Source organism: Typopeltis vanoorti, chromosome 22 (genome assembly GCF_054136105.1).
Source record: "Typopeltis vanoorti isolate ZY-2024b chromosome 22, IOZ_Tvanoo_1.0, whole genome shotgun sequence".
NCBI lineage: Eukaryota > Metazoa > Arthropoda > Arachnida > Uropygi > Thelyphonidae > Typopeltis > Typopeltis vanoorti.
The window spans coordinates 87,345,041-87,360,066 of NC_143570.1; the positions used below are offsets into that span (position 1 = coordinate 87,345,041).

The 15,026-nt window shown below is 35.3% G+C and overlaps 1 protein-coding gene across 1 annotated transcript in view; it reads right to left on the minus strand.

Annotated features, from left to right (window-relative positions):
- Positions 1-15,026, minus strand: part of LOC150094544 (integrin alpha-PS1-like) — a 397,822-nt gene that overhangs the window by 186,947 nt on the left and 195,849 nt on the right. Inside the window, exon 8 of the mRNA XM_090412091.1 lies at positions 11,737-11,836. Within this exon, the coding sequence (XP_090268217.1) occupies positions 11,737-11,836 (100 nt within the window). The remainder of the gene's footprint in view (positions 1-11,736; positions 11,837-15,026) is intronic.

Below are 15,026 nucleotides of genomic sequence, written 5' to 3' on the forward strand. Positions count from 1 at the left end.
TGGAAACATCTCCTGGAAACACTGATTTTTCATCCCATATACAAGCAGATAATCAGTCATAGAACACATACAATTAGCAGTCAAAAATACAATATGGCACAGTGTGGATGCTGGATTATAATAGCTGATGGTAGTTCATGTAGTGTGCAAAGTGGACTCCTGCAATGTCTTTGGACTCCAGGAGATGTCATGTAAAATAGTAATAAATTTCCTTTGAATAAATTTTATCATGTTCATCACAAATGTTTCCGTTTTGTTGGATAACTGTTTTTGTTTATTGGATATATATAATTTTTTTTTTCCATTTGAGCTTTATTCATGTAACAGGGTCAAATATTCTGTTAGCCAAGAAATTTAGTTTTTCTAAACTTAATCATTACTAAAAGCAGCAGTTTATCTTGGTGATCAAATCTCTGCATAGTAATCCATAAGCAGCCTGACCAAAGTCTTGTACAATGAAATCAAAACATCCTTACTTCTACATGTCAGTGTTCTCTGCATCATTTCCAAATTCCACTGTGTCATCCTCACAATTTCAGCAAAATGTCCATGAAATTTCAAGTCTATATCCACCACAACTCCCAAATCCTTCATCTCCTCCACCTCTCCTCAAATACCCCACTAATCCTATACTCTGCATCCCCATCTTTGTTTCCCAAATTTTAAACCTTACATTTTGTAACATTAAACTGATATCCCTGCACACTTGCTCATTCAAACAGTTCTCTTGTATTTATTTAGGTCTTCTTGCAAAGCTACAGCATTTGCTCTACTTCTTATAACTCTCTCCAACTTTGCATCATCTGCAAGCAACTGTTTATCGCCATTGAAGCCCTTTCCATTGTCATTTACATACAAATTAAACAACAATGGCTCCAAAACAGACCCTTGGGACATGCAACTACTGACTTTCCTCTTCTGGGATATCACTCCTCATACACAAGCTGTTGATACCTATCAAACAGCCTTTCTTCAATTCAATGCACTAATCTACCATCCAATCCCATCTGTTCTGATTTAACTACTAGTTTGTAATGTGGTAATCTATCAAAAGTCTTTGCAAAATCTAAATATACTACTGTATATGGATCCCCCTTGTCCAATGTATTCGTCACCTTGTTATAATAAGTAAGCAGATTGCTAAAACACAATCATCCTTTAGCAAACTCATGCTATCCGTTAAAGAGAATTCTACTGCTGTCCACCCAGTTCTGAATCCATGTCCTCATACTTATACTGGAAGAAATGGAGGACGCAAGCGATCCTGATGTGATTGTGGATATAGATTTTGATCATTTTAAAACTTTCTTACATGCCCTTCTTTTCACAATATGAAATTCAATTTTATCCTACTCAAAACTAAATGGAGATCATTTCCAATTTCAAATCCTCTGTATACTCTTGTGTCCCGAACTAGCAGGAAAACATTGCTATCAACAATAACATAGTCAAGACTTTTCTTATTTCTTGCATCTTCACTCCCTGTGAATTTGTGGCCATTTTTATGTTGAAATATAGTGTTAGTAATAACTAGTCCATGTCCAGAACAGAAATCCAGCAGATACTTACCATTATTAGACGTTCTTTTATCCAGATTTTCCTAAAACATTTCTATATGTCTGGTAACAAATTCCTACTCTGCTGCTTAGATCTCAGCAAGGATCAACTTTTCCTTTTTTATTGTGTCAGCTGCCTTCTCTAATCCCTTCACTTCTTGCTTATTAGAACCTTCAGTGGGACTATAGGTACAAATAAGTCTTATTGTTCAGTTCCCCATTTCTGATATTTGCTCACATCACTCTACTTGATATTCTCACCATTCAAGAAGATTATCCTCATAATTAGTGTTCAATACTATAGCTACTGCTGTAGTACTGAACACTAATTATGAAATAGGATATACTATATCCTATAGTTTCTACTATAGGAGATCCACATAATTATTTCTATCATACCATTATTTCAGGATATTCACATGGTCAAGCAATCTCTGGCAATCAATTCCAGTCATTCAATCACTCTCCAAGCAAAGCTGTTTGGAAACTCAAACTTCTCATCCTGTGCTTTCAAATCCCTAGATCTCTGCTCTTTGGAAGTCTTCTCAATACTGTTTTCCCAATGATTACAACCTCCACGTCGTTAAAAACACATCAAGAAATTCCTTTCATACTTTTATCCTAACTCATATGACACTATCATGTCGATAACCATACTCTTATTCAGTTTCTGGGGGGCAGCCCCTAGTTCTCTCTCTCTACATATCATATGTTGAAAAATTTCTTTTGTGTCAATCATAAAGAACCACTTTAGTAACTTTTAAGTTTCTATTGCACTACCTCTTTTCTGCCTGTCAACTAAACTTTGATTATAATCTTCAAATCATTTGCCTGTTAACTAAACTTTGTGACCCACACAACTTCAATCTATTCTCATAAAGAGTATTTCCACTAGGAGCTGTCACCAGCTGGGTCACTTGTCTCTAGATCCTCTCCACTACTTCTTCATTTCTGAGAAACCCAGCTGACCAAATCCGAACACAGTAGTCAAGTAGCAGTATCACAGCCTTATAAAGAGGGATCATAATCTCCTTATCTCTACTTGTCAATGTGTTTTTCAACATTCAAGTAATTATTTTGGCTAATTTGCCAACTTTTGCAATATGCCCTTTGAATTTCAAATCTATCCACCATCATATCCAGATCCCTAGCCTTATCAATTACCTGCAATCCAGTACTAATATAAGATGCAGTATGTAATCTTTTTATTCAAAAAATGTGCATAACCTACATTTTGCAACATTAAATTAACTACCATTATCCTGTGCCCAAACTGGAAAAATTATTCAAATTACCTTGCATTGCAGGATGTCTACTCACCTTTATCAAACACTGCCCTTCTCAAATGGGTATCATCAGCAAACAACTGAAGACTCCCCTTCAAGTCATTCCCTATATCATCAATATCTAAATTGATCAGCAATTGGTCCTAGTAATAGCCTTCAAGCATTGTACTGCTTACACTCATTCTCTTAAATTCCACTCTACCATCTATTTTTCTCTCTGGTGTCTATGTGGTCAACACACAGACACCAGAGAGAATCCTAATCTGATTTAGTCTTAAGCATACTGATTGATCCCTATCTTGTCTATGCTTTTTTGCTCATGATTCTGCTGATCACTTTTTTCTTTATGTTATTCTCATCCATGCCATAAGTTTTATATCAATTCCCATTTGCTCCAGCTTACGTAATAGTTTCCTGTGCAGTATAGCAGTATCATGGTGTAGCCAGTTCCCTTATCTAAATATTTGTCACTCTATCAGAAAATGTGAGTAAATTACTAAGGCAGGACCTATCTTTTACAAAGCCATGCTGTGCACCATAGAGTATCATATTCCTATCCATTCATTCATGAACTATCTTTAACCAACTTTTCCAATACTATGACCACTGCTCATGGGATACTGAATGATCTGTAATTGGCTATTTCTATCCTGGGCCTCCTTTATGTAATAGAATTATCGTACCCACTTTCCATTTCCCTGGAACCTTGCCAGAGCTGAGAATTATATTAAATAACTTTGTCAGAGGCCAGTTCTCTTGCACATGATCATCACTCGTGAGCATATGCCATTTGAACCCACCAATGTATTGACACTGATATTTCTCAATATGTTGAGCACCTCCGTTCATCTACTTTACTATCAGTCTGTCACATTGGTTACTGTAATATCTCCACCTGCATGAAAACTGATTAAAGTTGTCCTTCCATAATTATTCATCCTCTTATTCAGTACATAGTGAAAAAAAAAACTATCATTTCATTTTGTCTGCTTAGCTACTTTTCTCTCATAATCTCATAATCTGATTTAGTCCTAAGCATAGTGATTGATCCCTATCTTGCCTATGCTTTTTTGCTCATGATTCTGCTGATCACTTTTTTCTTTATATTCTCTCCACAATGTTTTCCTTCCCCCCCCCCCAAGTTTCAGTGCTTTATATTGCTACTCATCCATTTATCTCCCACTTGGTTTATTCTCCTGATTCTGGGAATGTAATCTGATACTGCTTCCCTAACTATTTTCCATGCACTGTTGATATTCTTCCCTTGTAGCATCTTCTATCATGGTACTGCTGCATACTACCTCCTAAGTTCATCATAATCACTAACTTCTTTTTTTTCACACATACAATTCCTTAATTAAGAATTTTGTATGTTAAGCATCCTCCAGGACAAGACTACACATTGTCTTTCTCCAAAACAGATGAGCAGAGTGCTATCTTGGTTATGGATACATCTTCTGATGCTATTCATCATAATCACTAACTTCTTTTTTTTCACACATACGATTTCTTAATTAAGAATTTTGTATGTTAAGCATCCTCCAGGACAAGACTACACATTGTCTTTCTCCAAAACAGATGAGCAGAGTGCTATCTTGGTTATGGATACATCTTCTGATGCTATTTACCAGATTAAGCATCCCTTAGTAAATAAATTCCATTTCCATCTTGCCATGATACTTTTCTTTTTTTTTCCATGTTATGTTTCCATAGTTTAATGCACTCCCTTAGTAGATAAATTCCATTTCCATCTTGCCATGGTCCTTTTCTTTTTTCCACGTTATGTTTCCATAACGTGGAAGCTCCCATAATAATTACTCAGTATGCACTCATTGGGCTATATATAGCAGCAACCAATAACATTTGGTCCTGTTGGCCTCTATCTCATACTAGATAGCCTCACAAACTCTCGTTCAGGACTAAAATCCTCATTAATTTTTATTTTTGTGTTGAAGTTCTTCACAGATATCAGTAATACTCCTTCTCTTGTCATATTCTCTCAACCCTCCATGAAAATATAATACTCCTTACATGCTATCACTATCATCTTCTGTCAACCAGGTCTCTGTGACACCTGTAATTTTTAGTCAAGTCAGCTTGACCAATGTCACAAACTGTTCTTTATTTCTGATACTTCTAGAATTCGTGTACATGCATTTCATATCCTCTTAGGTCCACAATTATCCTTGCATAATGTAATTATCAACTATTCAAATTCAAAACCTGAGGAAACTGTACTCAGCAATTCATGATCATTTCAAGCAGTGGATAAACATGTACTTGACTGCATCTCCCCCCCCCCACCACCACCATTACCTCTATAGTTGCCCTCAGTTTAATAAGTTTAGTTTAATCCTTATCCAAGTGTGAGCAAACAAAGTTTGCGCCTGATAGTATCTTCAGGACTGGGGTAAGGTGGTACAACACCAGGGCAACTCGTTGCAAAGGCGGAGCAAGCTACCAACACTCCTGTCTCAGTACCTCCTGTAATGCAAAACACATCTCCTTGCGGATATGTCTAATGTTATGCATTAAGGGAAGGGCCACTACCCAGACTAGTTTCGACCTTTATTGAGGTCTCTTCAGTGGGAGCCAGGCCCAAGCTGAGATATTGAGGTCTCTTCAGTGGGAGCCAGGCCCAAGCTGAGATACCAGGCAGAAGCATTCGCAGGTCATCTCTACCTATAGGAGTTGCCAAATGGTGTGCCACCCTTTTTTAATAAATTACTCTGGATTTAGAGAAAGATGTTGAAAGTTTATTTTTCACTTGGTTAGAGTATAATAAGTTTAGTTTAATCCTTTATCCAAGTGTGAGCAAACAAAGTTTGCGCCTGAAAGTATCTTCAGGACTGGGGTAAGGTGGTACAACACCAGGGCAACTCGTTGCAAAGGTGGAGCAAGCTATCAACACTCCTGTCTCAGTACCTCTTATAATGCAAAACACATCTCCTTGCGGATATGTCTAATGTTATGCATTAGACATTAGACATTTGGCAACTCCTATAGGTAGAGATGACCTGCGAATGCTTCTGCCTGGTATCTCAGCTTGGGCCTGGCTCCCACTGAAGAAACCTCAATAAAGGTCGAAACTAGTCTGGGTAGTGGCCCTTCCCTTAATGCATAACATTAGACATATCCGCAAGGAGATGTGTTTTGCATTATAGGAGGTACTGAGACAGGAGTGTTGGTATCTTGCTCCACCTTTGCAATGAGTTGCCCTGGTGTTGTACCACCTTACCCCAGTCCTGAAGATACTTTCATGCACAAACTTTGTTTGCTCACACTTGGATAAAGGATTAAACTAAGCTTATTATACTCTAACCAAGTGAAAAATAAACTTTCAACAAATTTCCCTCAGTTTGCACTTCCAACCTCTTATCAAACATACTTTCTCCTAATATCCAACTCCAAAACCAGTTCGAATGAAGTCCATTAAGCACATGCAAGTCCTTTTGTTGATCAAATTCACTCCACACATCCATAAGTGCATACCATAAAAATGAACTGAGAATAAAGGAATCTTCTGGCCTCTCTCTCTCTCTTACTCACTGCAGATTTCACATTTTTCAAATTATTTGGGTCTGCCAACAATCAACTCTTTACTTCTCCTCTCTGCAAATTAACAGCTTCACTAACATCATTAATCTTCACACCGACAAAATAATCTTTCGTCACATTCTCATCAAAGAATCTCCATACAATACTGTCTATCCCCTTGCTATCAGTTTCTCCTTCCTTCATTCTCTTCCTATTCACTTTTCTTTCATTCTCTGCCACACATCAAACATTCCTCAAGTCACTCAAACTTATGTTTTGTCTTGTGAAAGACCCTGTAAGTGTGCTATGTTTCTCTTTGCTAATATCTTGTCATCCACATTACCTTCAAACACTTCTTTCATAATCGCATTCATATTTCATCCATTATTACTCACTCATTCCACTATATACAGCAATGTTTCCCAAACTTATGGATGTAAAGGCCCCTTTTGAAAAATTAAAATGTTTCACGCCCCCCCCCCCCCCCCCCAGCGCAAAAAAAAAAAAAAAAATCTTAATACAGACATATATTATTATAATATTTATTGTTTTCATATTCAATACAAAACACACAGCGAATATTACAAAAATCAAATGCAAATATTACATTTTTAGCATCTTATATAGACATTTGACATGGTTTTAAAACATTTTAAATTTGTTTTCATTACACACGGCCTCTCAACAAAACTAACGACCCCCAAGGAGGACACGGCCCACAGTTTGGGAACAGCTACTCTACAGCACTTTGAATATCATGCTTTACCAGCTTGACATTTGTCAGATCGTGCCAATTGCAGCTAGACTCGCCGATATTCGTTTATGCTTGACACTGCTCGTTTGAGCAGTGTATCGATGCTTGCGTTCGTGTATCATCGATGCACATTATTTCTGTGAGATATGAAATTTTTATTATTGGTGTTTATAAGTGGTGAGGGTGAAATATTTTTAATAAAGCAATTTATTAACATGTAAATTTATTTATTAATAAATTGGTTGCTGATCAGGAAAAAACAAAAATTTTTTTAATTTTATTTTGTATATGCATCACCCCCACTTAAAATTTTCACTGGCCGCCACTGGTCTCCACCTTCCCTGGCTTGAAGCAACACCCCTCCAAATATCTCGTTTTATCTACCTCCACTTCACGTCACCATACTGCTTCAAAACCACTGCCACATTTTTCCCCTTTGTATCTCAACCTTGTGGGAACATAAATGCTCTACTATCATTAGCAGCACTCCCTTCACTTGTCTTTCCTATCTTCATGAAAAGTATATCCCTCCATTTCTATTCCTGTCAAGATGTCATTCTCATCCAACTATGTTTCACTTATTTGGGGCACAAACTCAATCAATGCAACAATTTCACCTTCCTAATCTCTGAAATTCATAAAAAACCATAATAATTAATTTCTTGGCCTATAACCAGTCTTGCTCATGCTGCCCCCCACCCCCATCTGTGACTTCTCATTTTCTCCCGTCTGCTCACCATCTGTCACATATCCTCCCCATGACTCAATCCCCCATGTATTCCAAGCCATTCCATTCTTATGATGACCATCCACATACACTTTCATTAGTGTTTTCAGAATCCACTCTACTTACACCTTGTCTCACTGATCCACTTTATTTCCCTATCCAACTTGCATACCTATTCTCACATTCTCCTCTCCATTCACAACCACATTAGTCTCATTTGGTCCCCTCACTTGTTCATTTACATCATTTGACTTCCACTGATACCTTGTTTGCATTACTCGTTACACTTCCTTCCAGTAGCAACCTTTCCAAATTACTCAGTCCAAAACCATTCAGATGCAGTTCATCATTCTTATACAGTCATATTTCTCCTTCAAACTCATTCTGTGCATTCACAAACGACACTCCTTTCTCTTCACATGTTTCTGCTTAACATTCCATTCAAGATCTCTGCTCTCTGTTGCAATTCATCCTTGTCATACCTGGGCAACACACAAACTACTCTTCCTACCACATTTGTCTTTCTTCTTTGAGTGCCATCCCCTATTGGAGGTCGGTGACCACCTTGGCAAATTTTGAGCGATTCTCAGCTATTCTGAGCAGTCTCTCAGAGTTCATACCAGTCCACTGTCTGATATCTGCCAGCCAAGATTTTCTTCATCTTCCTTGTCCTCTTCTTCCATTTATCTTCCTTTTTATAATCAATTGAAGTATCTTATATTTTTCATTACGAAGTAGGTGACCAAGATATGCAGTTTTCCTTCTTTTTATGGTATCTAAAAGTTCACGTGATTTCCCCATTTGTTCCAGTACTTCCTGATTGGACGTTTTTGCTGTCCATGGGATTTTTAACATTCGTCTGTATAACCACATCTCAAAGGCTTCAAGTCTTTTTATTGATGTTGTCTTCAAGGTCCAAGTTTCTGCACCGTACAGCAGTACAGACCATACATAGCATTTAACCATGCGTACTCTAAGCGCTAAGTTTAAACTGCGGTTACACAGTTGATTTCATCAAGAGAAAATTTTTTCTTGCCATTTCAATTCTAACTTTTATTTCCATTTCTGGATTGCAATCTTCATTTAACCAGCATCCGAGATATTTAAACTTTGCCACTCTTTCTATTTGTTTCCTATTTAAAGAAAGTGCTAAATTAAGAATTGGTTTCTTACTTATGACCATGAATTTAGTTTTGGTGATATTTATTTTTAATCCCATTTTTTCACTCTCTGTATTTATTAGTTCCAAAAGATTTTGAAGATCCTGAATATTGTCAGCCAGAAGAGCTGTATCATCGGCATATCGGATGTTACTGATGATTTCACCATTTACACTAATCCCTTCCTTTCTTCCAAGACTTTTTGAAATATGGCTTCTGAGTAGATGTTAAAAAGAAGAGGTGACAGCACACATCCTTGCCTTACTCCTCGTTTGATGTTAATGGAGTCTGTAATAATGTCATCAACTTGAACAGATGCCTTTTGGTTCCAATATAAGTTTTCAATGATCCTGATGTCTTTACCATGTAATCCAATTCTTTTTAATAGTACAATCATTTTAGCATGTTGGACTTTGTCAAATGCTTTCTCGAAGTCGATGAAGCAAATGAATATTACCTTGTTTTGGTCAATACATTTTTGAAATAAGATCTGAGAACAGAAAAGGGCCTCTCTTATTCCCAAGCCGTTTCTAAAGCCGAATTGGGTATCACTGATGGTGTCTTCACATTTTCTGTATATTCTTTTTTGAATTATTTTCAGAAACATTTTGAGAACGTGACTCATTAGGCTGATCGTTCTATAGTCATTACAAGCTTTCGCATTTTCTTTTTTAGGTAGCATGATGAAGGTTGACTGTAACCAGTCTTGAGGGATTATGCCTGTATCATAGATCTTATTAAATAGCTTTACTAATATGTTAATGTTGTCACCTTCTAATAACTTTACTATTTCTGCTGGTATTCTATCTGGTACTAGGGCTTTACCATTTTTAGCTGAGTTTAATGCACATTCTACCTCTGATTTTAGAATGCATGGACCTTCCATATGTTCATAAGTATTTTCTGGATTCTGTCTGTTATCAGTAAAGAGTTCTTCTATATATTTCACCCATTCTTGTATTTTGTCATCCTTTTTGGATATAATTTCTCCCTTTTTGTTTCGAAGGATACGGAATTGTTTTTTCTTATATATACCTGAGGTCTCTTTCATCTTTTTGTGTAGATTAAAATTGTCATGTTTTTCCTGTAGAATTTCTATTTCTTTACATTTTTCATTCATCCAGATTTCTTTTGCTTTTTTGATCTTGTGTTTAATAATTTTCTGAACCTCTGTATATTTTGTTGGATTATGATTTTTATATGATCTGCGTTGATCCATGAGAGAAAGATTTGTCTTTCACTCTCATCATTTATCTCCTGATAATCATCCTCACATTCTCCCTATGTCCAATCAGATCATTCCTTTCAATCACTAACTCCCTTGCATGCTTATTTCTCATATCCAGCACCCAGCCCTTAATCACCCAGTTCATTCTCCCTCTTGTAGAACAGACCTTGTGGGCTCACTCATCCACCACACCTTTATGACAATCTCCATATAGTGTTGAGTTATTTGCCACTCCTTTTTCTCCACTATCTTTCATTTTATTCTTTCACACTCTTCTGTTTGCATCTATTTTGTATCTACCATACGGCTAATTTCATTCCTCGTCTTAATCATTGCATTCTTCAATTCTTGCATTTTAGCAATCGTTTCCACTATTTCTTCATCAATCACACTTTCTTCCATTCCTGCAGTCACATCAGCTCTGGCTTCATCAGTCAGGCAGACTTCTGCTTCCACAATTACTCTTGGTTGTCCTTGTTTTTTATTTTAAATCATTTCCATATTCACTATCACATTCTCCTACTCACTCTTCTCGCTATCATTCTTCGCTTCTGGTTCCCAACTTTCATTCAAATCACTGCAATCTATTATAATATCACACTTTCTACAGACCATCTCTCTCACTTTTCTTGTTTAATCTGCTCAAAAAACACATCTGCCACATTCCTCCATGCATACATATTGCACTCCTGATAACAAACCATCTTAGTAAAATCTACACCACTCAAACACACTTGATTTTCAAGGCATACATCTGTTGATCTAGTTCTTACTGCCATTTTTGCTTCCGTTAACAGTTATACAATATACACAATCCTTATAGTCCTGTAAGAGTACTTCAAACTGAAGTACTTTTCAATCAATCAATCCCAACCAAACTAGACTAAAATTTACGCATTAATTATATAGCTAATTAATATACCTTTTCTTATACTGTACATAACAGGAGACTCAACTGTTTGCCTTTATTCATCATAAAGTAAGCAAAATAATAGAAATAATGATCAGCAATATTGTGACTATTTTAACAAATTAAAAAAGACATCAGTATGATGTGCTTCCTGTAAAACTCTTAACTAACCTCTAGGAGATCAACTATCAACTAAATAAAAATATAAATAAATAAAATTTTAAATGATGTGAAATATTTCTGTGGTTTAGCAAATCTTCGTTTAATTTCTGGTTTGGAGATTGTTCTAAACAGAGATAGATTTTTTTTTTAAATAAACAAAATAACTCGACAAGTTTCATAAGCCACTGGACTTACATAATTATGAGTAATGGATATATAAAAAAAGACTAGAAAATTTTAATTACATGTTATAAGAACTTCAACCTCCATACAAGAGATTAAATGAAAACATTTTAGATGTTGAAAGTTTATTTTTCACTTGGTTAGAGTAACATTTTAGGTTAAAGACACAAAATATCCATATCTATACAGACAGACACACAGACACAGAGAAATATCTTTAAAGTGTATGTTACCTAAAAATCCATCTCGATTAAGATCACCAGAACTTGCTATAGCAAATCCAAATCTTGATTCTACTTTTCCTGTAAGTTTCTCTGGTTGTAACTGAAATCCCTAAAAAAAAAAATTTTTTTTAATAATTAATTTTCTTTTAATAAAATGAAACAATTTAATTCAGTGACTCCATGTAGTTGCTAAGTACATAAAATTAACTTTGTTTCCTTTTAAAGCAAAGTTTATTTTATGAATCAAAATTAGTGATTTGGGGGGGGGGGGGAGTACACAACAGTATGACATACTGGTACCTTTCTTAACAGTAACCTATAACATATGGAGGTGGTTGTAATATTTTAACCATATGCAACAAGTCATTTAATGAAATTTAAATTTTTCACTAAATATATTATTGTTAAGATATTGCCAGCCTGGTTAGCTAAGTGATTAGCATATCTGCTCTCCAGCCAAAAGGTGCAGGATTGAATCCTGCCATGGGCATGGATGTTTGTGATTGTCTGTGAAAATACTAGTGGTGGTGGTGGGTAGTAGTTAGCATTGGTGTAGATGATGATTTGAGTGGTGGAGACAGTTGTAGAGAGGTGCTCTCCCTCAATGAGTCCTTGGACTCCCTGGAGGTATCATGTAATAATAATATTTCCACATAAAACTTTTTTCATAATTGCAATAAAAAGTTGTATTAAAAATTATTGTGTGCATTATACTTATTTTTTATATACTTGTAAAATAAATGTATATATAATTTGTAAGGTGCTTAATTTGTTGTTCTTATTCTGAAAAAATGATTGCACTAAGATGTAAGAATATCAGTAGGTAATTTTTGGTTTTGTTTCCACAGCATTTTAATTTTAAAGTTTTCTTGCCATCAAAGAATGAGTACTGGCACCTACTGATTTTACAAAAAACAGTGATCAATAGCATTTCCTTTCTTAGAAAGCTCACTGCTTACAGCAATCTTGCAAGTGATGTATATGAAGAAGGAAACAGTCTGTCAAATAAAATATCAAGAACTTGGTTTCTGGTGCAACTGGGATTAAACTTTGTCCTAGTCTGAGTTCTGGGTCAAGATGAAGACATGTCTATGGCAGAAATGTGCACAAACTATCTTTTGTTGTGAAAATCAGAAACCCAAAACCCATTTGCAAGCACTTAATTTCAAAAGATGTTCAAGAGTTTTTTTTTTTTGTTGTTGTCTTTCATTATGTGATCCATATAGATGATAAATAAGAGTGGAGGTAATGTACATTCTTGTTTTACCCCTGATTTTACATCAAATCATCTTCTTGTATTTCCTTCAATTCTAACTGCTGACTGATGACTTAAATATAGACTATTATTGCTCTATATAATGTTCCATTCACCCCATATAATTGTAGTATTTTGAAAAGCTTTTCTCTAAGCAACATGTCGTGTGCCTTTTCCCGATCTACAAAACTTAAGTACAGTCCTTTGTACATATCCCATGATTTCTCAACTATTTGTCTTAAAGTGAAAATCTGATCTCGACAACTTCTATTTAGCCTAAATCCAGCTTGTTCTTCACCAGGTTTCTTTTCCACAATCTTTCTTGAACTCTTTTCAATTATGCTTCCATAAATCTGACTGGAGAAATTATAGAGAAATTCTGCTATAATACTCACATTCAGTTTTATTCTCTTTTTTTTTTTTTTTAGATGGGTACTACAAAAGCTCTTCTCCAATCATCAGGAATTCAACCTTCTGACCAGGCCCTCTGAAATATGCAGTGTAGCCACTGCAAAACTTTTATATCTCCATCCTTAAGTATTTCTGGTCAAATATCATATACTCCAGCTGCCTTTCCATATTTCAAGTTTTTGACAGCTTTTCTACCTCAAGTACTGATATGTATTCTTCTTTGCATTGCTCTTGAAAATTTTCTAGTACGGTTATGTCACTGCTTGGTTCATTTAACAGTCTTTCAAAGAAATTACTCCAGACACCTAGGATATTGTTAATAAAATAGTGGATTTTTTTATATAGAGAGGATATTATCTTAATATTAATCCCACCATAGAGATGATCTCTGTTTCTAACAATTATTTTTAATTTATTTCCGAGTGTACCTATATATTATTATATGCACAAGGGTTCACTCCAATTGGTGCAATGACCTTAACTCTTTCTTTCAGAATCCAAATAATCACTGACTCAAGACCAAAATACAAAATAAACACATTTAATAAAACAAAAACAATATATATACACTTCAAACAATATTACATAACTAACTACAAATTAATTGGATCCAAGGCCTTTTAAAAATAAACTTACAGTTAAGACTAGACTAAACACTTTATTTTCACAATGACAAAATGTTCATAGCCAGTTTCTTTCTCTGTCAAGGCCCTTTTCCAAAGATATATAACTTTATTTTTCATTTTTACAGGATCCTTTCTCATCAGTTATGTAGCACACATTAATTCTTCCTGACTTAATTCTGTCTCTTTTCCAGTAGAAATAATAGTCAGATCCGGCGTCCTTAATACAGATGAAACTTCCTAATCAGAGTTTTCTCGAACATTCCTTTAGAACGTAAATAGCAACTTCTTCTTTTATTCACTAATTCTTATTGACAGTCTTAATTCTTCCAATTAAAAAAAAAACTTACAGTTCTACGATTACCTTTTCAGAATCTACTATAAATCTTCCAATTAGCGTTTCCTCCAATATTCCTTTTAAAACACCTATAGCAATATATCCCTTTTATTTATCAATACTTATTCCACTTTGAAACTTAATAGTTCCACGATTCCTTTTTCGGAATATACTATTAATTTTCTTACGACTGTCACATAAAAAAAAACTCAAGTTCCTCTGAATCTAAATATCAGCCTGTCCTGTGTTCTAAATTCCTTCCAAATGCTATCTTGTTTACAGCCGTTACTCAGATACCGAATGCTTTCCTGTTTACTCTCTCGTTGCTTTGATACCGAAGTTGTCAGCTGTCAATCACACATCAAACTTCTCGGCAAGCATGCGCACTCCATGAAAGTGGCAAGCGATAAAGTTAGGTATAAATAATGGCTGACACGTTGTCTCTGTTAGCGACAAGAGAGAATGTCTTCATAAAAACACAAAACTTAAAATTTTAAATTACAATAAAATTCCTGTAAGTAATACAAATATCAAATCTGGTAAGTAGATCAATTTTTTTAACTTCTTTACATATCATTTTTGACAAAACAATTTCATAACGGGCACATCGCAAGTGCCGACAATGCGTGTTATGAAACTAAAACTAATAAACATTTTAACATAAACAATTCGT